The sequence below is a fragment of the Lipophrys pholis genome, assembly GCF_963383615.2.
Source record: "Lipophrys pholis genome assembly, chromosome: 5".
Classification (NCBI taxonomy): domain Eukaryota; kingdom Metazoa; phylum Chordata; class Actinopteri; order Blenniiformes; family Blenniidae; genus Lipophrys; species Lipophrys pholis.
In genome coordinates this window covers 31,776,992-31,802,822 of record NC_137628.1, presented here as the reverse complement: position 1 = coordinate 31,802,822, position 25,831 = coordinate 31,776,992, and the positions used below count along the sequence as shown (strand labels likewise).

Genomic DNA, 25,831 nt, shown 5'->3' with positions numbered 1-25,831 from the left:
TCACTGCGGTTGAAAATGAGAGTTTTGAGGTAAATCATCAATTTGATCAAAAAAGAACAACACACAAATCCAAGAAAGAAAGTAACATTATATTTAGGGACCAAGCCCAAAAGTCCCAGAGGCAAGGACCCTATTGTTTTTGTAATGTTTCTTCTTTGTAATTATGAATCCGCCATGTCATTAGACCCAAATTTGATCCACTCAACATGCTCAAAAACTCACCAAATTTTGTATGCACATCCCAGCCACATGAACATCATCATCCATGCAGGCTTCTTCAACATACTGCAGAGCAAGACTGGTTCTGAGGTCCTGGAAAATTACTTTTCAGTACTAATGGATACTCTGAAGGAGTTCGAGCCCCAACATGTTTTCATTTCAGGCCCCATTCCAACCCTGGGAAGAGGAATTGAATCTTTCTCTGGCCTCTTTGCCTTGAATACGTGACTGACTTCAACATGCTTCTCCAATGGGATAAAGTTCATTGACAACTTCAACCTGTTCTGGAACCGTAAGGACCGCTTCAAACCGGACGATGTTCTTCTGAATATCATTGGATCCAGACTGCTCGGCGCCAACCAGTGACTTTCAGTCAGGGGACACTTTTGCTATATGAATTATATTATAAATTTCCATAGTTTAGTTAACTGAGGTATATGATGTACAGTGTGTTTTGTCAACAACTGTATGTGTGTAAGGTGTTTCTTGTGCTGAGCAATCATAAAACGGCTGCGAAGACGCACTGGGTGAGGCACGCAGTTCTCCTGCCTCATGGTAGAGGGCACTAGTGATCCCAGGGATCCTTCTTGCGACTCCTCGGCTGCAGAATAAGTGACAACAAGCTACAGTTAGCAAGTCAAGTGCAGCGGCAGCGATCGTTTATTTTTTCCTCTCGACTTCATTTATAAGTAAAGGTAAGACCATAATAACGTTTTTTTTTATTAAATGTGCTTTTTTGTGTGCTACAGTTTGTATGTGTAAAGAATGCTGGTATGAGCTTTTAAAGAGAACCCGTTAACTTCTGCCAATCAAATGGTGAATAAGATACTCTTTAGGGTTCATATGTTTGTAAATCTGACTGTGATGAAGTCAGTGCCTCACCAGCCATGAACCTCACCGCACGTCACTGGTTTATATGTTAGTCAAACTGATTCACTGGGTTTCATTTTTAATTTTTTTTATTTGCCACAAAATCCTGGTGAAGTTGTTTAAGTTAACATAAATAAGAGAAACAAAACTGCAGAGTGTAACTGGGTTTTTGTTGTTATGACTGAATAAAGTTTAAATAAGTTCTTAAGTCATTCTGAGAAGAATTTTGATTCAATAAGTGAGTTTTACAATAATTTCTAGCTAAACAAAGCTTCTGCCAATAGTGCTTTTAGCTTCAGAAATCTTAGTTGCTCCTAAAATACACTATTGAGTATATTTGCAATAACAATGTAAGTATCGGATCGGGAAAGTATCGGTATCGGCCGATACTCAATTCTGAAAAATCGGATCGGTATCGAGGGCCAAAAAGTGTGATCGGGACATCCCTGAGAAACAGTCTTTGAATTTAAATTCAGTCTCTGTGTGTTGAGTCGACATTAATTCAGTGGTTTCCCCTGAATAAATATCCATTACAAGCTTCGGTCTTCAGTAGAAAAACAATGTGATTAATCACAATTAATTACTGAAAATTGTGCAATTAATTTGTTAATTTTTTTTTATCGATTGACAGCACTAATTATAATTGTTCTCTTATGTTACTGTGTACAATCAGGATGTGAAACTAGCAATCTGACCAAACTGAAGTAAAGAGAAAAGTCTCTGCTGGTCGACTGAGCAATCAGCAAATCATTTGCTCAAAATGGTGAATGGACGGTGAATGGATTTCCCCCTTTATGGCACTTTTCCACTGCTTGAGCAGTTCCCAAAGCACTGTACACTTTTAATCTCATTCACTCATTCACACACACTCACACTCACACACCAGTGAAGGCGGCTGCCATGCAAAGGGCTCATCCAATGGGAGCAGTTTGTGATTCAGCGTCTTGCTCAAAGACATTTGGACTTATGGACAGGTGGTGATGAGGAATTGAACCTCTCGACTGAGAGACGGCGCTTTGGCACTTTAACTTGCAAGACAGAGGATGAACAGAGCGCAAGGCTTCTGTGGGTCTAGTGAAGACCCTCGTGAACCAGAGTACTTATAGCTGCAGATTCACTGCACCGCTGTGTGCGATGATGGCTCTGGAGATTTTGTCTAAAAACATGTAAAACAGAATCTGTTCAGTCATTTTCAGTTCAGTCATCTGGTGGTTTGGAGACATGGCAGGGCACTGAGGACTAAGGTGAGGAAAGGGCCACATTTGGGGGCCGTCCATACTGAGAATGGCACAGCCTCTAACTGCCCCACAGATACCCCCAGCCCGGTCAGACTGGCAAATCCCACAGCATACGTAGGGGACCAACCAGGTGCCCGGGGCAGGGAAACCCAAAAGACCGCCCAGCCAGCAGGGGGACCAGGCCACCACCAGTGTAGCCCTGAGACCCCTGAGAGGAACCACTGGAGATAAAAGATTCAGCTAAGAACTTAATAAATGTAAATAAATAAATAGTAAATAGATAAGAATACACAGATCTGTGTGTTTATATATATATATATATATATATATATCCACACACACACACACACACACACACACACACACACACACACACACACACACACACACACACACACACACACACACACACACACACACACACACACACACACACACACACACACACATATAACAATCAGTTAAAAGCCTGATTAAAAAGGTGAGTTTTAAACCTTTTTTTAAACACCTCAACGGTCTCTGCAGCCCTGAGGCTCCCCGGCAGGCTGTTCCACAAACGGGGGCCATAGGAGTTGAATGCAGCCCCCCCCATAGTTCTTGGTCCTGGCATAATTAAAAGGCTGGTGCTGGAGGACCTCAGGGCCCGTGAGGGCTGATATGGTAAAAGCATATCAGATAAGTAAGAGGGTGCAAAACCGTTAAGACACTTAAAAAAACGAATAAAAGAACCTTAAAATCGATCCTGAAGCGAACGGGGAGCCAATGCGGCGATTTTAAAACAGGCGTGAAGTGGGCCCGCCCTCTGGTCGTCCTCAGCACTCATGCAGCAGAGTTTTGTATTAGTTTGAGAGTTGACAAGGTTTTTTTGGGAGACCAGAGAGCAGGGCGTTACAATAGTCTAGCTGACAGGAGATAAAAGCATTATGTATGCGGACTCTTCAGTTGATGAAAAGTCTTTGTGACATTTTTGATGTGTGAGATCAAATTAAGCTCAGAGTCAAAACTCAGGTTTTTTACAGATGGAAAGGGGTTAAAATCCAGCAGTTTGGGTAAAAGATTTTCTCTCTGGCATTCAGGACCCATAACTAAAACCTGTGTTTTGTCCTGGTTGAGCTGAAGGAAGTTTGCTGCCATCCATGACTCAATATCCAAAATGCAGTTAAAAATGGCGTTAATTGGCCTTGTGTCCTCAGGACACAATAGGACCGTTTTAACCATTGATGTATTTATAAAGCATCCTGGAGGTTCTTCCTCTTCAGACAGCAGCGCCAGCTCTTCTTCCTCTTCTCTCAGCATCTGTATGAGCACCTGGACAGGAGGACAGACCCGGAGGACAAGGACATGGTGAAGGCTGATGATACCAACAATGCTTCTGTAACGCCACTCAGTTCATCCTGGGTCTTCAGCCAGATCCGGATCTCGTCTCACCGAACAGAGCCCTGCACTGGTTCCTGAGGTGTCTGGTGCTGTTCTGGTACGAACACACTGTTTCTCCTTCTGACCCATTCAGTTCTGCCATGATGTAACTGACACCACAGCTATTATTAATAAACTCCTGCAAACATTCCTCTTCTTCTTTTGAGGGATGAAATCTACTCAGTTCATGTCAATCAGAGAACGCCCTTCGCCATCACAGTTGGCCGAGAAGGTTTCGTTTTCGTCTGCTTGTATTGATTTGGTTGTATGTATGTATTTGACCAACTTTTGGCAAAATCTACTCAGCAGAATTGCATGAAATTTCCAGGGATAATTTCTCATCACCCATGGACCAATTGATTAGATGTTGGGACGCTGACGGCTAACCGTTTCAGAATAAATCCCAACAAACTGCGAAACAATGTCCCACACAAAGAGGATGGGAGAGGCACCTCGTGGAGGAGATCAGCGTCTGTTGCCATGGAGACGCTCCCTGCTCAGTGTTTCACAGTGATGCATCTACCTGACCTAGCTAGTTAGCATCAATATGAGCTAACGGCTATCATGCTAGCCATGCTAACTCGGTTGCGCAAACAAATGTGGTGTTGGCGAAGATCAGCGCTCTACCGAGTGCCTGAATTAGTTTTTGTTCTTGTTTTAAAGGAACAGATGTATATTTCTGGTAAACACCTCATTATGTAGCCTGAACTGATGCTAAGTTGTAACAAACATTACGTCTGGTTCTTTTCAGGATTAACATGAATGTTGATGTGTTTGTCTGAAGTCTTTATTTTTCCTTCACTGAATCTGATCCCCACCAGTCCCAGCAGACGTGTCACTGCTACAGGATTAAACCATGGCTACGTCCGAATCGTCCCTCCCATCTGCTTTCCTATCCACTTTTCCTGAACCCCGGGAGTGTTTAAGTGGCGGCCATGATAAGCAATGTTCGAATGCTCAATAGGCGAAGGAAGGGAGGCTGAAGGCTTCCTTTAGAACCTCCTCTAGCCTCGGAAACACTAATCCACCCTTTGCCAAAGGAGATGAGATCATGCTGCCCCACAATTCCTTGCAGCGACAACATTTATTGGGACCCGAGCGTTCTGCTGGTCCAGGTCAAAGGTCAAACTGAGTGGTCATTTCCTGGTTTAGTCACAGCCAGTTTGACTCGGTGTGGATCTACAACACAAACATCGTGGTCTGGGTCTTGGGCGACAGAAAGAAATGTGTCTACAGCGTATTGAATATTCCAGTAACACAGGAAGTCAGTGCTTTTCTCACCTACTCTCAATGTGAAATGAGGTTTTGAGCCTTTCTCAATGTCTGACGATGTACGGTTCCTTCCTTCTTGTTTTTCTTTGTGTGCATTTGGCTGATTGCTCGAGTTCACAATTACATTGTGCCTCTTCAGACAATGTGCTTCATGGGATTTTCAGAGATATCCAAGAACACAGAAGAGAGACTGTGGACGAGAATAAATGAGGCAGATGAAGTGAGGCAGCCGTTTAGTCAGGGTGACTTTAACCTCCGCGCAGTGGAGATGAATTGCGAGTGTTTGTTGGAGAGGAAACAAAAGCCCTTCCAGAACTTACTGCTGATGATGGAGTTTTTTTGTTGCTTGGCTGCTCAAGATACTTTTGAGAAGTTATCAAACTCCTATATCAAAATAAAAGTGCATATGATGTGTGACCACCAGAGGTCTCTGTATGACCACAGAAAACCCCCCAACACTGCTGGGCAAGAGAAAAACGTCTCCAAATAGAAAAATCTACAACAAAGATTTTTAAAGAAATGAAGCTTAGAGAAGATCAGATACAGAGAAACTAAAATAACAATAATTAGAAAAAGGAGGAACAGGAATTTCAGTCATGACATTGTCCACTAGGTCAACATAAACAGTCTTTTAGTTCCATGTGTTGAACAGCGACACTTCGTTTTTCCTGGAGAGCAGGCCGACCCCAGGGCGGGGGGGGGGGGGGGGGGGGGGGGGGGGGGGGTCGGGGGGGGCAGTCACAGGACAGCTGCCATCCGTCTCTTAGTGAGAACCTGTTCTGGTTCTTCTGCAGGAGTTCAGCTGAGTTGAACTATCCTGTCGATGCTCTCCTGGATGTCGGCCATCTTGGTCAGCACCTGGTTGACTTTGGCTTCGTCGAACTCCAGACACAGAAACTCGGAGTCCTGCAGGTGAACGACACACTGATCTCAACACAAACTCACACTCCTGGATTCACTGCAGAGCTCCGAGCTCCAAGGTCAGAAAGATCTGAAGATCTGCTGAACGTTCGTCTGAAGGTGGCGCCTTCTCAACAAACACCGAAGAGATCGTTGGCCTTCATCCCAGACCTCCAGTCCTCGCCTTCCTCTCCTCATGTTCAACATCACTGAGCCTGCAGGAGAGTCCACCGATCTCTGGTGGACGTCAGGAAGCTCCTCTCCTCACCTCACCACTTTCCTCTCACCGCTCTCCTCACCTCACAGCTCTTCTCAACGCTCTCCTCTCCTCACCGCTCTCACCTCACCACTCTCCTCACCGCTCTCCTCTCCACTCTCCTCACCGCTCTCACCTCACCACTTTCCTCACCTCACAGCTCTTCTCAACGCTCTCCTCTCCACTCTCCTCTCCTCACCGCTCTCACCTCACCACTCTCCTCACCGCTCTCCTCACCGCTCTCACCTCACCGCTCTCCCCTCACCGCTCTCCCCTCACCGCTCTCCCCTCACCGCTCTCCCCTCACCTCCTCACCGCACCACTCTCCTCACCTCACCGCTCTCCCCACCTTACAGCTCTTCTCACCGCTCTCCTCACCTCACTGCTCTACTCTCCGCTCTCCTCACCGCTTTCCTCTCACCGCTCTCCTCACCTTACAGTTCTTCTCACCGCTCTCTTCTCCACTCTCCTCTCCTCACCGCTCTCCTCACCTCACCACTCTCCTCACCTCACCACTCTCCTCTCATCGCTCTCCTCTCCTCACCTCACCACTCTCCTCACCTCACCACTCTCCTCTCATCGCTCTCCTCTCCTCACCTCACCTCTCCTCTCCTCACCCCTCTCCTCACCGCTCTCTCCTCTCACCCCTCTCCTCTCCTCACCGCTCTCCTCTCACAGGAATAGAACGTATTACTATTTCCAAACCAGTAATCAGATTAAAGTTCCTCACCTCAGTCCCTGAGTTACTATTGCAGCGTCCGGCGGGATGAGTTTCTTGTTTCATTATATTACTGAACAGAACAGACAGATTAACTGGGCTGCTCCTCCAGTCCTTCTCCTCCAACCCGTGCGTGCACCTGACACGCCCCCCTTCTCCACTCTCAGCCAATCACAGGCCACCTCAGTCTGACGGTGCATTCAAGTACCATAAAATCATAGGAACCAACAGAACATCATCATAACAAAACACAACTGCAGAGATGTTACACTGTTTTTGTAATTCGTAAAGATATACGGGCAGGATATCTTTACGAATTAAAGACTAACTACCCCCCCCAACCCCACCACCCCCACCTCTCCCACCTGCTGCTAGTGGATGTTACGAAGAAACAAAACCCAGTGGAGACATTTATTTAATTTACTGTAACTGATGAACTGATTCCTTGAAGAAGAGAACCATCTGGAATCTGTGTGGTTGGACGCTGGTCTCACCTGTCCGGCTCCACCCAGCTCCAGCTCCATCAAGGTGACGGGGCCGCCGTGAGGGGCTGCTCCGCTGCGGGCCGCGGTCTGGACGTCCACCCTCCAGGAGAGGCCCCTGAGGCCCGGCTCGCAGCAGCTCTGAGCCAGCAGGCTCTCCCTCACTCTCAACCGCTGGCTCTTCCAGAACCGAGACAGGGCCGCGGCCTGGTCAGCGCTCAGCCCGCCACCACCCTGCTTCCTGGTCTGCGCCGTGAGGAAGGCCTCCAGCTGGGCATGGTCCATGTCGGCCGAGGCCATAGACTGTCACACACAAGAGTCAGGGAAAAGGTCAGGGTCAGCATAATTCTAAGTATACGGTGGTGATCTGCTGGCCACTCTCAGCGCCACAATAACCCACAATGTGCCAACAATTATGACTGAAGTCTTTTTAAAAAGAAGAGAATCATGATGCATTGTTGATGTTAAATTCAGCCATACCTGATGTTTTAAAGAACTAAGCTATTGATTCATAAATGTGAAGGATAAAATAAGTTTATCCTACGTCCTACTCCTTTTTGTCATGTTAGCGTTTAATCATGGATCAAAGATATATTATATCATGTTTTCCACATTTGTATTATTTATTTGTTTTATTTGAAATAAATAACGATCGACTCATGATGTAATAACTACCATCAATATCGTAATCCATAAATAGACTGCACATCTTGGGGGAAAAAAGCCTCATCGTCATCACTGACGGGCAGTCACGTGTTACTGTAAACTTTTTTCAAGTAACGAGTAAGTAAGGGATTACTTTTGCATAAACAGTAACTAAATTACCGTTACTTTACTGCAAGCAGGCCGTGTTGCAGCGCAACAATAACGTATCAGCGGCGCCACGTCGGTGTAAAAACGCGTGGTGAACAACAGGACCTTCAGCAGTTCATCACTTTTAGTTTAGTTTAGTTTGACTCAGCAAAAAGTCACAAAAACACTGGCGATCGCTGTGCATTCTGCACGGGGAGAAAACTTTTAACTACGGGGGAAGAATTCCACCTTAAATGTGAACAAGCAGCACAGGAAAGTGAAACTCAGTGAAACCTATGTCAGGAGAGATTTTCATTTCAATTAGTTTACTGCTGAATTTATTTCCTTCATTTGTCTATTGGAATGCAGGAGTTCACACACAAAACGTTTTTTTTATTTTACATGCTGGAATATGGAAGAAAAAAACACAAGTTAAGTTTTAATTAAAATATGGTGCAAAAAAAAGGTTTAAATGTTCAATGATTTCCTTCAAGTCAAAAACTGTTGCATTTAATGTAACTTCTGCTTTAGGCAAAGTGCATAAAGTTAAAAGATTAAAATGAACAAAACAGGTTTATAAAAAAAGACTGGATTGTTCTGGAATCTGCAGAACAAATAGAATGAGGCTGAAAGGTCTATTGCTTTATATTAAAAGTAACTCAAGTAAAGTAACTAATTACTTTCGAAAATAAATCAGTTATGCAACTAGATTAGTTTTTCTGGGAAGTAATCAGTAACTAATTACCACTTCCACGTAACTTGACCAACACTAATCATCATATTCATTCATTGCAACACTCGTCAATCAAGTTCCACTATTATATCACCAGAATTGAGTTATGGAATTTATTACATTAAAAAGGAGTGAAATAAATACGCTATGAGATGTCACATTCCTTGTTTTAAAAACAAATCACATTTTGGTCACAATAAGAGACAATAGTTGAGTTTTCTCTGTTGAAATGGACCTGAGTCCAAGTGGTTGGTTCAGGCTGTCTGAAGCTCAGTGCTGCCCCCTGCTGACCACACACCGGGAAACACCACACTTTATTCATCCCACAGGAGTTAAATTCAGTTTTCACAGCATCTGATTGAGAGTGACTGAACAAGATGAAACTTGTGATGTAGATTTCAGCTCAGGGAGAATTTCTAACACGGATGAACTTGCAAATAGTCCCTACCTTCAGGATGCCCTTCATTTTCCCGTACAGAGCCGTGAACTCGTCCTGCGACATGTCGGGATAAAGTTCCTCCTTCAGCAGCTGCTCCGTCACCTGCTGCTTGTTGGAGAAACTCCTCTGGGAAATCCCGAAGAGCAAAGCACCCAGAGACTTACTGCTGTCCAGCTCCGCCATGGCTGCCGCTGTCACGTGCCTCCCCACGTCACGTGGCGTGGTTTCCCCCTGTCATGTGATGAGGAAGCGCCGTGTGCAACCCTGCGCTGCGGTGCATTGTGGGAGTTGCAGTCTTACGTGGCATAAAAGAAAAAACACTTTTACATTTGATTCCTCACTTGGAGTTTGACTCCGTGTCACGTGTCGAACATTTCAGTCACTGCGCTTATGAATGTGACTGAATTAATGTGACTTTATGAAGACAAACAACAAACAATAGAGAGAGAGAGAGAGAAAGAGAGAGAGAGAGAGAGAGAGAGAGAGAGCTTGTGACTAGCTACATCTTTTACATGGACTCTGAATCATTTGTACACATAAACAGTTTGGGCACATGGTAATTCTTTCGCCTTCCTTGGACGTTGAGTTTAAAAAAAGAAGACAACATTTTTCAAAAATATAATTAAAAGAAGACATACTAAATGATGTGAAAAATAAATACATAAGAAAAAGAAGACTGAATGCTGCAGCTGAGGTGTGAACATCCTTCATTTGTCTATAAATATATTCATATATAGATAGATAGATAGATAGATAGATAGATAGATAGATAGATAGATAGATAGACAGATAGATAGATAGATAGATAGATAGATAGATAGATAGATAGATAGATAGATAGATAGATAGATAGATAGATAGATAGATAGATAGATAGATAGATAGATAGATAGATAGATAGATAGATAGATTGTTCATTATTAACAGTGTTGAAAAGACTTTAAGAATTAAAATAATGTAACAGCTGAGTGTGTCAGTCCATTCACAGTCCATTGGCAGTGTGCGCTTCAGTGGAGTCTAAAGTTAAGTCACTGTAAGTCATTTCATTGTTTTGTGTTGAACCCTATTGGCCAAAAGGTGCTGCTATTGTATTTGAGATTATATTTAACTTTATAATTTTGAACCTTCTGACACTGCGAGGCTCCAAACCCTTTGTAGCAGCAGAGCCAACTTATATTACTGCTCAGCTCAGTCAAATGTTCATTCAGACATTTGCTTATTCTTTCATTTTACTTTCAATAATGTTTTAATGATCATTCATTTCATACATATGTCCAGTGTGTATATAGAAAAAAATGACACACAGCATCTGTGTGTGTGTGTGTGTGTGTGTGTGTGTGTGTGTGTGTGTGTGTGTGTATGTAGTCTGGATCCAGTTCCATATCTTCACCTTCATCTTTATTCTGCAGCAGCCTTCATCCTGTGCAGCCAATCACTGCAGAGAAGCAGCATCATGTGACCAGAAGGCACCAATCACAGTCAACCAGGCACCGGCGAAAAGAGGGGAGTTGTCTCTCCTCCTCTCCTCCTCCTCCTCCTCCTCTTCCTCTTCCTCTCCTCCTCCCACTGTGAGTCACACTGTGTCTGGGGGATGTGATGGATACGACCGTCCAGCAAGCGGAGACGCGCTGCCTGTCCTTCTCCAGCTGAGGATCTCCTGCTGCTTCGTCCTCTCCGCCTCTCATCCCTCGACTGGGGAACGAGTGGGGAGTGGGGAGGGGATGGAGGGGCACCCGGCACAGGAGCAGCAGCATGCTGCCAACGGCTCCAGCATGCCTCCGCCTCCCACCATCATGCCGGCCATTCCCCCCTACGTGAAGCTGGGTCTGACCATCGCCTACACCATCTTCTACTCGCTGCTCTTCACCTTCGTCTACGTCCAGCTGTGGCTGGTTCTGCGCTACCGGCACAAGCGCTTCAGCTACCAGACAGCCTTCCTGTTCCTGTGTCTGCTGTGGGCCGCCCTGAGGGCCCTGCTCTTCTCCTTCTACTTCAGGGACTGTGTGGTGGCCAATGCTCTGGGACCGTTCTCCTTCTGGCTGCTCTACTGCTTCCCCGTCTGCCTGCAGTTCTTCACTCTCAGCCTCATGAACCTCTACTGTGCACAGGTGAGCCGGACCGTCCAGGTACCTGGGGGGAGCTGAGAGGAGCAGGTCAGCATCGGTCTGCACTGAGCCTCCAGCACGACATGACCCTGTGTCACTGGACACGTCAATCATCCAATCACACCTTTCTCAATTTCTTATCAGCTACATGCTGTTAATGACATGTTAACTTCAGTTTGCTCAGGTCAAAGCTCTCCATGAGAGAGAAAATCCATCTGGAGCCACAAAACACGTTGAAGCCTTAAAATGAAGATAACATTGATCATAGCATTTTGTCTCTCCTTTATCTTTGCAAGGATGTTCAGCCACGTTATCTATTTCTTTTATTAATTAGTTTCATCAGCTTTCAAGCTGTTTGAGTCATTTTGGCAGTTTTGTTCAATTTCATGGGTTTTATTTCATTTCAGTCATTTAACTTGTTTGTGCTGTTTCAACAGTTGAGTCCTTCAGAACGAATGAATTATATAGGGTTATACTATTTAAAGCTTTTGGTTTTAGCAATGAACTTATACAAATCAAACTGTTTATTTCCATCAAACTTTCAGGGAGCTGCTGCTCGGAGCTGAGGAGCCTCAGTGAAAGTTAAAGCTCTGGTTAAGGGGCTTTTCACATTCAGATAGTCCACAATTTTCACACCTTCATTTGGTTCGGTGGCGTTCACATTCGGTTTTGAGAACGGACCAAACCATCTGTCAAATGCCACACAATTACACCAGCTGCCAGTTTGGGGGCGCTGTCACCTAAAACAAACACTGACCAGAGAGGAAGTAAAGAAGAAATATGGCTCATTGATTGGTCCGCACCGAAATCGGAAGTACCGCCACTTTAGCCCGTGGTGGCTAGGCTAGTTAGCCCGTGGCAAATGGGTGGCGATATAAACCCTTCAGACCAGATATCAATAAGCACCTTTTTCAAATACTTCTTCTTCCTCACTACTTCACATCTGCCCACGACATATTTTCCATCTTTTTCTTTCTGCGTCTGTTTCTTCTGATTTAACGAGGTTAGCTGTTTGTTTACTACCCAGAATGCATTGCACACGTCACGTCCTCCTGGTCCTCTCACCCCACCCGCTAGAAAGATCGCTTGCAAAGGAACCACTTCCTTACTACTCCACGTCTGTGCACAAACTATTTTCCAGGAGAAAACAAATGCGACAGGACTCCGGCTTTCTTTTCCACATCTTTTTCAGATTCGCACACCCAAAATGAATTGCGCTCCGTCCCCTCAACCCTCACCCCACCCACTCAAAAGTCCGTTTCGAAGAGGACCGAGCTGGCATGTTGAAGGGGACCAGATTCCGCTTGAAAAATCCGGAACCGAGTCTGGGGTGCGTTCATATTTCCCCAAACGTAACGGACTTTCCAAAAAAGTCCCTTAAGAGAACTCTGGTCTACATCAAACAGGGGAATGTGAGCGCACCCTTAGGTTGAGGGTAGCCCTGTGAGAACAGCTTTGTGTCTGTACCTGAAGATCTACCTGCTGCTGACCGCCAGTTTAAAGGCCCATATTATGTAGAATTCACTTTCTCCTTGCTTTCTAACAGTAATCTGTGTTCCCGTAGCCTGTGTATGAGGCACCAGAAGTAAAGAAAGTCTGACATCTTCGTCACTTGCTTGCTCTACTTTTTATTGAGAGTGTGCTCATACAGGAGAATCAGAGATTTTCCCTTCATAACATCACGTTGGGGAAATAACCACTCCCTCTGGTAGTAGATACTCACTTTAGAGCTACATTAGTTCTGGTTTCTAAAATAGAAGCAGGCACCATTATTTTTCGCTTTGCAAATGCTACTGGAAAACAGACATGGAGTGGTTGTGGACAGACACAGCTCATTGTACAAACACAGAACAGCCTGTTTTCAGTAGAGCCACTTGAGGGACTTTTAGACTGGATGAGATTCAGGACCCAGGCTGTATTTTTGGGAAATACACTTTGAACACAATGTTGTTGGACCTCTGACTTCTCTGAGAAATTCTTGAAGAACTGTATAATCTGGGACCTTTAACTTCGGAGGGTTTTCAGCAGTTTATAGCAGAACATGCTCACAACAGCAGTTGATTGAAAGCATTTCAGTAAATTCAGTGTGTACCAATAGCTATAAATGCAGTCCATGTTTAGAGGCATGATGTCCATGATTACTTCCAATCCATCATCACTCTGTAGTATTCAACCTCGTTACTATAACCTCTAAACTGCTCCTGACTGATTCATGGATCCTCAACGTCTCGGACCGATTAGGGCCATTAAAAAAAGAGGTAAGGAGATTTTCTAATCCCAGCACCTCTATGTTTTTATTCTAACAACTGTATTAATCCACTTGGGGCGATTTTGATATGATGACTCATCAGAAGCAGCCACACAGAGCAGCGCTCAGCGGGGAGCTGGTGCGGACCGAGGGTCTCTCTCAGGGACCCAGTGTGCATGTTTTTGGGAATTATATATGCATAGAATAACCAATAAATACCCAATAAGCCCTTTTCTTCAGTTTTAGGTAAAAAATAATGCTTCACATTAAACACTTACCAATCTGTTCCGAATGACATCAAACCTCCAGAAGAAAAGAAAGTATAGCACCTGAAATCCTTTCCCCAGAGTTTCTCCCCGGGGGAATTTTTCATGTAATGTCTTAAAACTCTGAGTTTCTAACTCTTCCCATGTTTCCCTGAGCTGTGCTGCCAATGCTTTTTGGTTGGTTATTACCTAAGTAAGGTGTTCATCCGCTCCGACAAGCTTCTGCTTCCTCTGTCCTCGGGCTGGACTGAACCCGGCTGTGGTCCAGTTATGGCCGCAGGGCCCATGTTTCAAGCCCTGCTCCAGATTCCCACTGAGCAAGCAACATCCACAGACGTCCGAGACACGTCTGTCCGTCCAGGCCGTAATCTTGACGCCTATTTGACAGCCAGAACTAGTTGACAAATGACACATAAAAATAAAAATGATGGATATCTAAGACACAGAGAATCAGTTGAAAGGTCACAAGCTGTCTGTCAAGTCCAACTGCCTGTATAATGAATGATTTGTCATTAAAATCTTGAGGAAGTAGATCATGACAGGCAAGAGGAGACAGCATGTGAAGTTTAATGCACAATGTCTGCGTTATGACCATCTTTTGGTTTGGTCGCAAGGCATTGAACTTTTGAAGCCTTCAAGGAGAAACTATTTCATCTTGTGAGTACAAATATGTACATGAGTAAATGTTTGGTCAGCACTGTCAATTGTCATCATCACTTGTCTCATTGGTGCACTGGTTAGCGCTCTCCCTTAACAGATAGAAGGTTGGGTGTTCGAATCCAGCTTGAGGTCTTTTTGGTATTTACTTGTGTTACCTCCATCATTCCAAACAAATACATGTAATTGGTAACGCTAAACTCACTGTCTGTGTAAGACCTGTCCCTTTTCTTTTGAAATGTATTTTCATTGACGTCCATATGACGTGACAAGATGTGAATACAACGTCCAAGAAAGACGTCTAAAAAACGTTCCTTTCTTGCCCCTCTGAGGGCGTCTTCTGGATGTACCGAGATGACATCTTTTAGAGGTGTTTGGGACACTTTTTGCTCAGTGGGTTGTCGGAGCATCTTTAAAATGAAACAAAGGTGATGCACGAGAGGATCATACACCCAAATTGATAATATGACAGCGATGAGCATTTTCTTTCTTTTTAATTGGCCTTTAATGTTATTCCCGTCTTCCACACGGTTAGAGTTTGTTGAGGCTTCCTTTCTTCCCCAGAGATGGCCTCGGTAAATCTTTGTTTCTCCAGTGTCAGATTTCCTGAGGAAGCTCCATTCAGGATGAAATCGATTGCTAGCTAACAGTCCACACTCACACAAAGCGTCCGTGCTCTTGAAGAGAGCTCCGGCACACTGACGTTCACCTGAATCCTTTTACCAACACTTTCCCCTGAAGCAAAGAGGAAACACTCAGGACGAAGAGCCATCCAACCACACACATGACACCAGTGTTGGGAAAGTTCAGTTTCTACATGAACTAGTTCAAAGTTCAGTTCACAAATTTTAAAATGAACTACATCATAGTTCTTTTTTTTATTTTCAATATGTTGCTGCGAGCTATTACCCTCAGAATACTGGCATTTCCCCATTGTTGCCACCTATTCAGTCCACACTAGGAGCAGCTGCAGCTCCCCACCCCGACAGTTTATTCTCAAAAACATGAGGGAAAACTTGCTGCTTGAATGGTCTTTATGAATGAGGAATTATTAGAACAAAAAAAAAAACGTACAGTAGTCCTTAAGGTGCAAAGGGAAAAATACCAGGCAGGTTCTACAAACAAATTCAAACTTAAGATAGTAAATCTCTCAAGGAGACCATTCTGAACTGCAGTATACTGTATACAACAGAGTCCAGAAGATGTGTCAACATAAGTCTTGTACTAACACAAACACAATCTGAGGAAGTCACAATGAACACAGCTCAAAATTATGTAGTACATATGCCAGGCCTTTAGCTGGCGCTGTAACTCTGCCACAAAAATACACCAAAAAAACATAGAAGAGAATACTCCTGCTCATTCTATTTGAGGAAAACCAACATCAGGCCTTGTTGAACCAAATATCATCAGTAGCTTCAGCAGCTCGATCTGGAGCAGGCCGTCTGCCGTTATGACCCGGCCGGGCCTCCACTCTTCCTGGTCTGAGACGTGGCGGCTGGGGTCTGCTCTGCTCTGTGGAGTGGGGGGGCGGTCGGGCCTGACTCTTGGGGCTCTGTGCTCCGTCTGGTCTCGGCCAGGAGAGTTCTCTGTGCTCTGTGTGGTTCTCGCTGGGGCCTTCTCAGGTCTGGGCGGTGGTGTGTGGGCCTGCCACATCCAGTGGGCAAACCACACACACACACACACACACACACACACACACACACACACACACACACACACACACACACACACACACACACACACACACACACACACACACACACACACACACACACACACACACACACACACACACACACTTTACCCATCATAAAGGAGATGTGCTTCTCCTTATGTCAAGATCATTAATGTATTTTTATTTATTTAGGTATGTGTTCTTTTGCTTTTTCGGTATTTGTTTGTCATATAATCAGTTTATGCTTATAACTGAAAAGTACTGCTCTGGCTTGTTTGGTTCCACATCGGCTTCTTGTTGGAAGGTGTTTTGGTCGGTATGGTAATTGTAAAAGTTACATCCTTATGTCATGACATAACACAAGGGTGGTGTCTGGATCCGTCACAGTTTGTTTCTGGTTTGAACTTGTACTCCTGATGGTTTTCATGGTGTTGAAAAAAATTCTTCTCAATAGGCTGGACTTTAGTAAATAAATCCATCCGAAAGCTGCAGACAGTCCAGATTACACCAGCGCTTCAGCCACTTCCTCTGATTACAGACTACAGACTTTAACAGGTTTACACTCGTCTATAAAACATTAACTGGTTTACAGCTGAACTACTAAATACATATTAACTTGTTCATCGTGAAGCGCCAAACTCCTCAGGTTATCTGAGCCTTCACCAAAGCAGATTATTGAAATTAAACAATCTACTTCGCGGGATTAACTGCACAGCAGAGACATCTGAAGGAAACCTATCAGCTCCAGAATTTAATAGCCAGACAGAAAACTAAGAAAATAAACCCACTTCATAGTTTTTGCTTTTTGTTTCTAGAATCCCCGATGCAAACATATCATATATAAATCTGCATGAACAATAATTTCACTTTCACTGAAAAAGACATAAAACAATTTACACAGAATGTATTTCAATAACCTTTCTGGATTATAGAAAGAATACAGTTTAAACCTGCTATAAAACTAACAGATATATGAATATACAAATTAAATATACAAATAAACCATCATTATATTTAGTACTGTACACAGTTTAAACACACTAAAACCACTCAATGTATACAAAGAGTAGAAGAAGAAATAAGGATAGATCATTTAAAATACAACAGTCACCGCAAGAAAATAGTACTTTTCTCTCAGTGTGCAGACGTACAATAGATTAGTTCAGTAGAGTAAAGATGGTAGTAACTATTCAGAAATCAGTAATCTGAGTAAAGTAAACACCGTTCTGTCTGCTCATCTGTGGTTTTTCTTTCTGCAGGTTTATTATAAAGCAAAATGTAAGTACACGCCTTCCCTGCTGAAGTACAGGTGAGTCCCATTTAGTTGAAGTAGCAGTACTAAGACAAGTGTAAGTTATTGTGTCGGTTTGTTTTGAAGATTGTGTCTTCTTCCTGTCCCGTCTCGCCCAGACTCCCGCTGTATCTGGTCTTCTTCTGCGTCAGCCTCGTCTTCCTGGTGGTTAATCTGGTCTGCGCCCTGCTGGTGAAGATGAGCGCTGCTGACGTGAAGACCGTCGTCCTGGTGAGGGTGACCATCAACGACAGCCTCTTCGTCCTGTGTGCCGTCTCTCTGTCCATCTGCCTCTATAAAGTTGCTAAGATGTCTCTGGCCAACATCTATCTGGAGTCCAAGGTACAGAGTGATGTCTGAAGGATGACACTAAGCTTTTAGGCATCTTAGGGCTGTGATGCTATTTGACAGAAGGAGTGAAAATAAAAGTGCAGGATAATAATGAGTGAATCTGGATGTGCAGGGGACGTCAGTGTGTCAGGTGACTCTGATCGGCTTCACCGTGGTCTTATTGTACGCATCTCGAGCCTGTTACAACCTGGTGGTTCTGGCACTGACCGACATCGAGACCATCAACTCCTTCGACTACGACTGGTACAATGTTTCTGACCAGGTGAGGAACGGCACGACTCCAGTCTGTCAGTAGAGGACTCACTCTGAACCTCTGTGTGTGTGTGTGTGTGTGTGTGTGTGTGTGTGTGTGTGTGTGTGTGTGTGTGTGTGTGTGTGTGTGTGTGTGTGTGTGTGTGTGTGTGTGTGTGTGTGTGTGTGTGTGTGTGTGTGTGTGTGTGTGTGTGTGTGTGTCCAGGCAGACCTGAGGTCTTCGCTGGGTGACGCCGGCTACATCGTGTTCGGAGTGATTCTGTTTGTGTGGGAGTTGCTGCCGACCTCTCTGGTTGTGTTCTTCTTCAGGGTCAGACGGCCGCCTCAGGACCGGGTTAGTCCTCCCTGTTCTTCTTCTGTGGTTGTAAATTCTGCCCTAACTTGATGGCTAGCAACATTTGTGATGACACGGAAAGATTGAAACACTCAAGCTCACACATTTTGAGAACATGACAGAAACATTTAATCATTATTTTAATTAACAGTTAATGACAACAAACTTTTGAAGAAAATATTGCAAACTCAAGAAGACCACGGCTTACTAAATCCTAAAATCGTCCCAAATGAATCCAGAGGAACATTAGTGGATAACAATAAAATGTTGATAAGTTAATTGGCATCTTTGAATACAATCGTTCCGTTCAGTCCATCACTGCTGCTGTTCACATAATTAAAAATTGTAAAAAAAAAAAAATCGAACAAGAAAATGTGGAAAGCTTCTCACAGTCTGTATTTTCACAGCTCTCAGAAGACACAAAGAAACAGCTCCATGTTTCTATTTGACTTTCCACTTCCATGAATGTGACCAGCGAGCCTCATTGACCTTCACTGACTCTGCTCCAGTGGTGAAGTCTGCTTCACACTCAGAGCAAAGCTGTAGATTAAGGACCTTCCAATGGAAAACCAACTTCAGAACTAAACTGAATAAGTCTGATAAATGAAGAATGACAGAATTGAATCACCTGGATTGTCAGCTTTCATCGCTCCTTGATAAAAATATGTATATATTTGGAATGGTAATTGTAAAGAAGATTATTCTAAAACTCTGGAAGTCAGTTACTGAAACTTAATTTTAGAACTGGTTGAGTGAGCTCGTTGGTATATTGATTACGGAAAACATCCAATATGCCATGATGGACAATCTTTGTAAATTTGGGGATATTTGGGAGTCATTTCTGGCTCACCTTGAAAACTACACAAAACTTCACCAACAAAGGATCTCAAAACTGCCATTTACCATCACTGTGTAATACTTTATTTTGGTTTTGCAGCAGTGATGCAGCCGTATGCAACAATTATTGCTTTTGAAATGTGCCCTGCTTTTTGTTTTGTTTTTCTGTTCTGTTTGTTCGCTTTCTTTTAATGTTCTGTTTGCATTTTCAAATTTATTTTCTGTGTTTGTTTATTGTATAACTTGCACAACATTCTAATAAAGATATATCTAAAAAAATATATACGTATATATTTATAGTTTCAATTAATCAATCAATCAATCAACCAATCAATCAATCAATCAATCAATCAATCAATCAATCAATCAATCAATCAATCAATCAATCAATCAATCAACTTAATTGTCATTGCAACAAGTACAACGACATTTCTTTGAACCTTGGGGAAAAGAGAGACGACGAGAGGTGAGGAGAGGAGAAATAAAAAGCTGATTCCAAACTGCTCTATAAAGGAGCACAGTGTGTAATTAGGAATAAAAACACCTCAGAACATTTAAAGCATCAACACAGATTACAACATATGTCCAAGACAAAGCACATGTGGGCATAGTAGGGGGGGTTAGGTTGCAGCCAGCCACTGGGGGGGGGGTTGGTGGAGCTCACAGCATCTCGTAGGCGTGCAGCTCACCTCCTCCAGCTGCCTCTGTGTGGGAGAAGGGGAGAGGAGGAGGGGAGGAGGGGAGGGGAGGGGAGGGGCCAACCGAGGCGGTGAAACAGAGCTGTTGCTTCTCTCTGCAGTGTCAGTCCGGCGTCTGGTGTCGTGAGACGGCCTTGGATAGTCCTGGTCAGAGACAAGTTCCCAGTGGGACGGGTGTCTGTTAGAACATCCACATCCAGGAGAAATAGAAAAACTATCCAGGCTTCGGCGTCTGGACGTCTGAGGGAATCTGAATGTGGATAAGATTTGTTTTCTATCAGGACGACTTCGACTTTCTCTCGTCCTCGAGTGTCTCTGGTCTCCATGCTGCTCCAAAACGGTGGACATTTTTTTCAGCGTTCCAGCAGAGCTCTGCAATTCTCCATGTTGGTTTCCATTCCGCGTAAACGTTCAAAGGTCGTGTCTTGCTTACTCTTGAGTTCATTTATCACATGAGTCTGAGCGTTCTACGCCCTGCACAGTCCTTCAATAATGATTGGCAGCCTTCCCAATACAGCTGCCAGCGTCTTCTCCACTTTGCGATAGATCAGAAAGCCACCAGCTCCAATCAGCAGACCTGTTATCATAAATCCAATTATGTAGAGGTCTTCCACGTCCTCAATGGATAGAATTGACAGACACACGATCCTCCAGCTGTCCCAGGAGTCCAACGTGTATCCGGCAGCAAACGTTCCGTCAGGGCATGAGGGCTCTCCCTTGCCCGATCGTCTTGTCGTAAAAATTTGGTCGATTGCATCAAGAGACCAGCTGATCAATTCCATGGTTTCGGTTCTGATTTGGATGTAAAGAGAGGCTCTTGTTAGATTCTGACACGAGACCGTACAAGACAAGGAGCAGCAAGCCGAGAAGATAAGGGAGGAGAGGAGAGAAGAGAAAAGCGACTGCCTTCGTTGAGAGCAGGAAGAAGATGGAGTAATAGCAAAGTCATTTATGAAATGAAGAATTTTATTTATTTATTTGTTTTTGTAAATAACCTCTCGTGGCCCACCTACAATACCTGCATCAACCACACTTTGTGTCTCACTGCTCTGCTGTAATAAATCCTCAGACATTTAAATTATGACTTCAATAGTTTCAGAATACTGAACACACCACCGTTTATTCCACATCAGTCAGAAGCACACACACACACACACACACACACACACACACACACACACACACACACACACACACACACACACACACACACACACACACACACACACACACACACACACACACACACACACACACACATCTGTCTGTCGGAGCTGTGCTCAGGTCATCATCTCACCTGACAACATCAATCAGTGACTGTGCTGACTTTCTCTCTGCAGAGCACCGCAGGAATACCCAACCATGTCCTCTCCTCCAGAGGATACTTCTTTGACAACCCTCGTCGATATGACAGTGATGATGACCTGGCATGGAGCCTTCCTCCCCAGAACACATTCGCAAGGTCTGAACGTCGTCATTGAGGGACCTTTCTGTCTGCATCATCATTGTTGAGTTCGTCCTGGAGCCATAAATCAACAGGAGGCCACAGTTCCAGTTGAACTTTGGGTGATTTGGGATTGGAACATGTTAGTTACAGATTTTAGATGCCATTGTTCTAAAGGAGACATGTTATTCATTTAAAAGATGCATTTAGATCCTTTACATGATCAACATGAAGTGCAAGAAAGAAATAACATTTACAAATGTGCTCAAAGTGAAGTACGTCTTTAATAAACAGTAAAGAAATATTAAGTTCCAGTGATTAAAGTCACATGGCAAACTACTCAGTTAATCAAGATGGACGCTGGGAGTCAGAGGGAGGAAGTCATTTCCACACCTCTACTTGTAGAGGAGGAAATGGTTGGAGCCGCCACATTCGGTCACATCCCACTGCCTGAGGTGGAAAATGTGTAGTCTTTCAGAGCTGCACTAGATTTGTCCAACAAATTCTTTCATGAAGTTTCTTCTTTTTATCTAGGAAGCTAAGTTCCTTTTGACACAAGGCGCAGAACACACATGTATTCCCTGCTTTTGCCCTGCTTTGCCCTTGGTAGAACGAATACCCCCATCCTTCCTAGGTCTCAGTTATCCTTCTAATAAGCCATGATGGTCAAAGATGCCGGGGGGGGCAACCATTACTACAACTTGACCGGAATCCAAGTTCTCCTTGTCACTGTTCCATTTCAGCCTGGTTTGAAAGTTAGAAGGTAAAAGTGAATGAAGGATGCAAAAAATTCATCCATAACTGTGATGCCATTTTCTCCGACCAAAGACTTCATTCACAGTAGATTGCCTGAGGAAATAAGGAATCAGGCCCCCCAAAGCAACAGGTTGGTGTAACGGGTCTGGATCGACATGATCAGAGGAGCTGTATCCCGGAGGTTTTGAATTCAGGATTATAAAGACTGGATCGGCCTTCCATTGTTATTGATGCCACCTGATGGCTTGGTAACGACTCACAATCCAGAATCTGCGTCTCACTTTAGCCAGAACACGCTCTGGGCCTGGGTGGAGAAATATCTAATGCTCGACATGAAGTTTGGTTCTGGGATGTTTTGGATCCAGAACCATAGGATGAATGTTTATGTATTTAAGGGCCTCTGCTGTACTCAGTCAACCTAAATTCATCAGACAAGCACTCCGATTAGGCTCCAATGTTGAAGATGCTTCTCTGCTTTGCACTCAGTGAGCCTGAAAGCGTATGTGATGTCCATTTAATCAGATCATTGTAGTTCCTCAACAGGTCCTTGTTTGGCATTTATTCATGAGATGGTGGGCCAGGAACTGGTGTCCTTTGTGAGGAAAGAAGAGCTTTGATTTCATCTGTTTTGCAGAGAGTGGGCAAAATAGCTTTCTTTGGAGCTTTAAGGGGAGGGATATCCGGAGCTGTGATCAGTGATCAGTGGAACAAAGATCAATCTTTTCATTGGGAAATGTGTCAATCTGAGTCTTTTTCTAAGAAATCCCTTTACCTTAGAAGCAGGTGCAACTGTAGTTGAGAGCAGCTTTACTCAAGCTGGTTGAGCCCATTCCAACTTGGTATTCTATGCCATTGGGCCACCAGCATGGTTTGAGGCAGTCAGTCGTGACTGCTGGACGGTCAATTTTCGGGAAAGACGGCCACAAAAATACCAGACGTGTTGCTCAAAGCCTCTAAAATATGTGTATAATGTCCATCACTACTTGTCACTGTCTCATTTTGCTTAAATACATCTTTTTTTCGCCAAAATATAGCGAATTATCGGCTCGAGTAAATAACTCGCAACTAACTTCCATTTTGTATTATGCCCAGTAACGATAAACGTGATTGGTCAATTGATACCATGTGGTCTATAACTTTTGAAAGGGGGCCTCTGATTGATTCGTGATTCTCTGAGTCATCCTGATGTGTTCAATTGCTGAAGCAGAGGAGGAATTATATCTGCAGAATCCAGGTGGGACTAATTCTATGGACCTATGATCGGTCTAATTTTTCATTTCCAAAATGTTGACACAAGTTTGGATAACTGCACATCATTCATCCTTTTCATTGAAGAATAAAAAAATGATTTGCTGTGAAAATGTTGATTTTGATATAAGTATTGACAATCATGCTTGTCCCATCACCAATTTATGTGTGACTTTGACATACTAAGGTCTTGGGACGGAGCTTGGAGTGAGGTGAGTGAGGTAGAGGTAGAGGTAGAGGTAGAGGTAGAGGTACAGGTGAAAACCATCACCAATGAAAAGAAGCTATTACCTTAAAAGATAAAAGACAACTTTTTAACCGAGCAACAAAGTATATTAAATGCGTGAGCCTATTTAGTAGTCTAGAATGCATAAGAATGCAATCGATCTTTTTCTTTTTTTAATAGCGACAACCCCCCACGCCCTGGTCGCCGATCCCCAAACTTTTGGACACCCAGCTTTTTGGGATGGACACCCTAAACACAGATTTCTGCCTAAAACCATGGCCACCAGGATGCTCCATAAGAAAAGGCTCAGTGGCCATGATAAGATGACTATAGTCTGAACCAATCAGGACAAGTGGTCGATCATGTCCGTTTGGCTTCAGTGGAATGCCATTCAGAAAGTGACGTTGCTCTTGTAGCTGATGGACAGGACACAGAAGGTCCACTGGGTGTCGCCACAGCCCATCATTCTGTTGGCAGTGAGATGGTTTCAGTCTGAGGTTCTACATTGTTCAAACATTGAAAAGTTTGGGGTCCTCCAGGGTCTATCCATCCATCCATTTGGTCATTCCAAGTCATTTGAGGTCATTCAGGGTCCTTCGAGGTGATTAGGGGTCCTTCAGGGTCATTCGCGGTCATTCAGGGTCATTTGAGGTCATTCGAGGTATTCAGGGTCCTGGGTCTGATCCCAGCCAACAGTGTGGTTGCAGGTTAACCTGGACAGGTGAGCAGTCCGTCAGAAAAGACACAGAGACAGGTTTTTATCCTGTTAGAGGAAACATTCACAGGGAGAAGATGTAAACTCCATCACTGTGCAGCCGTGGCTCGGTACGTTGTTTCAGTGCATGCTGGGAAATCACAGTGACAGTGACAGTTTCTCTGCTCTCCAGTCTCTCCTCAGAATGCTATGACTGGGGAAGTCGCCACAGCAGCTTCACTGTCCACACCGACAGCGTCGAGCAACGCCTTACCAGCGCCGCCGGAGAGCTGCACCATTACCCCTGAACACCCCCACCCCATATCGCTCACTGTAAATCAAATCTATTCACACTTCTCATGACTTTCTGTTCTTCACTTTAAACCACATATTACATGTAGTGAAATTTATACCTGTTTTCCCTGAACATCCGCCTTTCTTATAAAAGTCTGAGAAAGAGATCAGGGACCAAAAAAAGATGTAAAATGTTTTCGTTGTGGTTTTTTCTCTCAATTTGGACTTTTTCTTTGAATTATGACGTTAAAGTCTGAATTCGGGGCTATTCAGAGTTATTCATGATACAGGAATCTGAGATTGTAACAAGAATCTGGGTGAAAAAGTCTGAATTCTGATTTTATGTGAGTCACGTATGTTAAGCGTCTTTTGTGCATCTTTCCAGGAAAAGATGAGTGTAAAGGACCAATGATGTTTGACTGACCGTTTGTTTCTTTGGGTACAAAGAAAAGTGAAGCTTAATAAATCATTTTCTATTTGTGAAACATCAACAAGACTTAAAATGACTTCAAGTGAAACTTTACTCTTAAGAGATCTCCTTCATCGGGTTTTGCTTTACTTTGTAATTCAGTGGTGAGTTGAAGTTTTAGCAAAAAAGTTATTTCCACTCAATCATGTACAGTATTTATCTCCATGATGACTTGTAACAACATCTGCACACATTTCAACAGAAAATAAAAAGTGAAAAACTGACGGTTATGTGTTGCTTTTATTTTGATGTGCATTCTTTCAGTTTTCCCAACAAACCTAGGTTATTTCTGGTTGCTCTGGTGTTGCTCTGGCGTTGCTATGGCAATGTTGCAGACGTTACTAATGACGAACTGGAAGAAAGTTGATGTCGCGTCACAGCTCTTAAAACTATAGTAGTATATTTGACCACAAACACGGTCCTCCGCATTAAATGACTCCTGTTTGATTTTCAAAACATAACTAAATCACTTTTAAAATTAATGAAATAGATCAAACCATTAGATAAAATAAATAATACAAAAAATGTAACAATATTTATCATTATTAGCTCATTATTAATGATACAATTCATCTCCTTACAATCTTTGAAAGGATGTTTGACATTGTTGTTGGTCTGCACTAACCAGTCAATACTACTACTGGTACT

At 43.6% G+C, this 25,831-nt stretch overlaps 2 protein-coding genes across 2 annotated transcripts; one reads left to right on the top strand and one right to left on the bottom strand.

Annotated features, from left to right (window-relative positions):
* Positions 1-4,788: 4,788 nt before the first annotated feature.
* commd1 (copper metabolism (Murr1) domain containing 1) lies at positions 4,789-9,546 on the bottom strand. The gene is made up of 3 exons (XM_080464640.1): positions 9,345-9,546; positions 7,384-7,674; positions 4,789-5,921 (listed from the first exon to the last, which is right to left on the bottom strand). Exons 1-3 carry the CDS (start codon positions 9,516-9,518, stop codon positions 5,814-5,816), a joined length of 573 nt encoding a protein of 190 aa, XP_080320766.1. The 5' UTR covers positions 9,519-9,546; the 3' UTR covers positions 4,789-5,813.
* A 1,372-nt stretch (positions 9,547-10,918) lies between these two features.
* On the top strand, positions 10,919-25,412 carry LOC308110436 (G protein-coupled receptor 137Ba-like). The gene is made up of 7 exons (XM_080464711.1): positions 10,919-11,443; positions 17,549-17,598; positions 17,700-17,922; positions 18,044-18,193; positions 18,389-18,517; positions 21,393-21,514; positions 24,614-25,412. Exons 1-7 carry the CDS (start codon positions 11,057-11,059, stop codon positions 24,726-24,728), a joined length of 1,176 nt encoding a protein of 391 aa, XP_080320837.1. The 5' UTR covers positions 10,919-11,056; the 3' UTR covers positions 24,729-25,412.
* Positions 25,413-25,831: the final 419 nt, after the last annotated feature.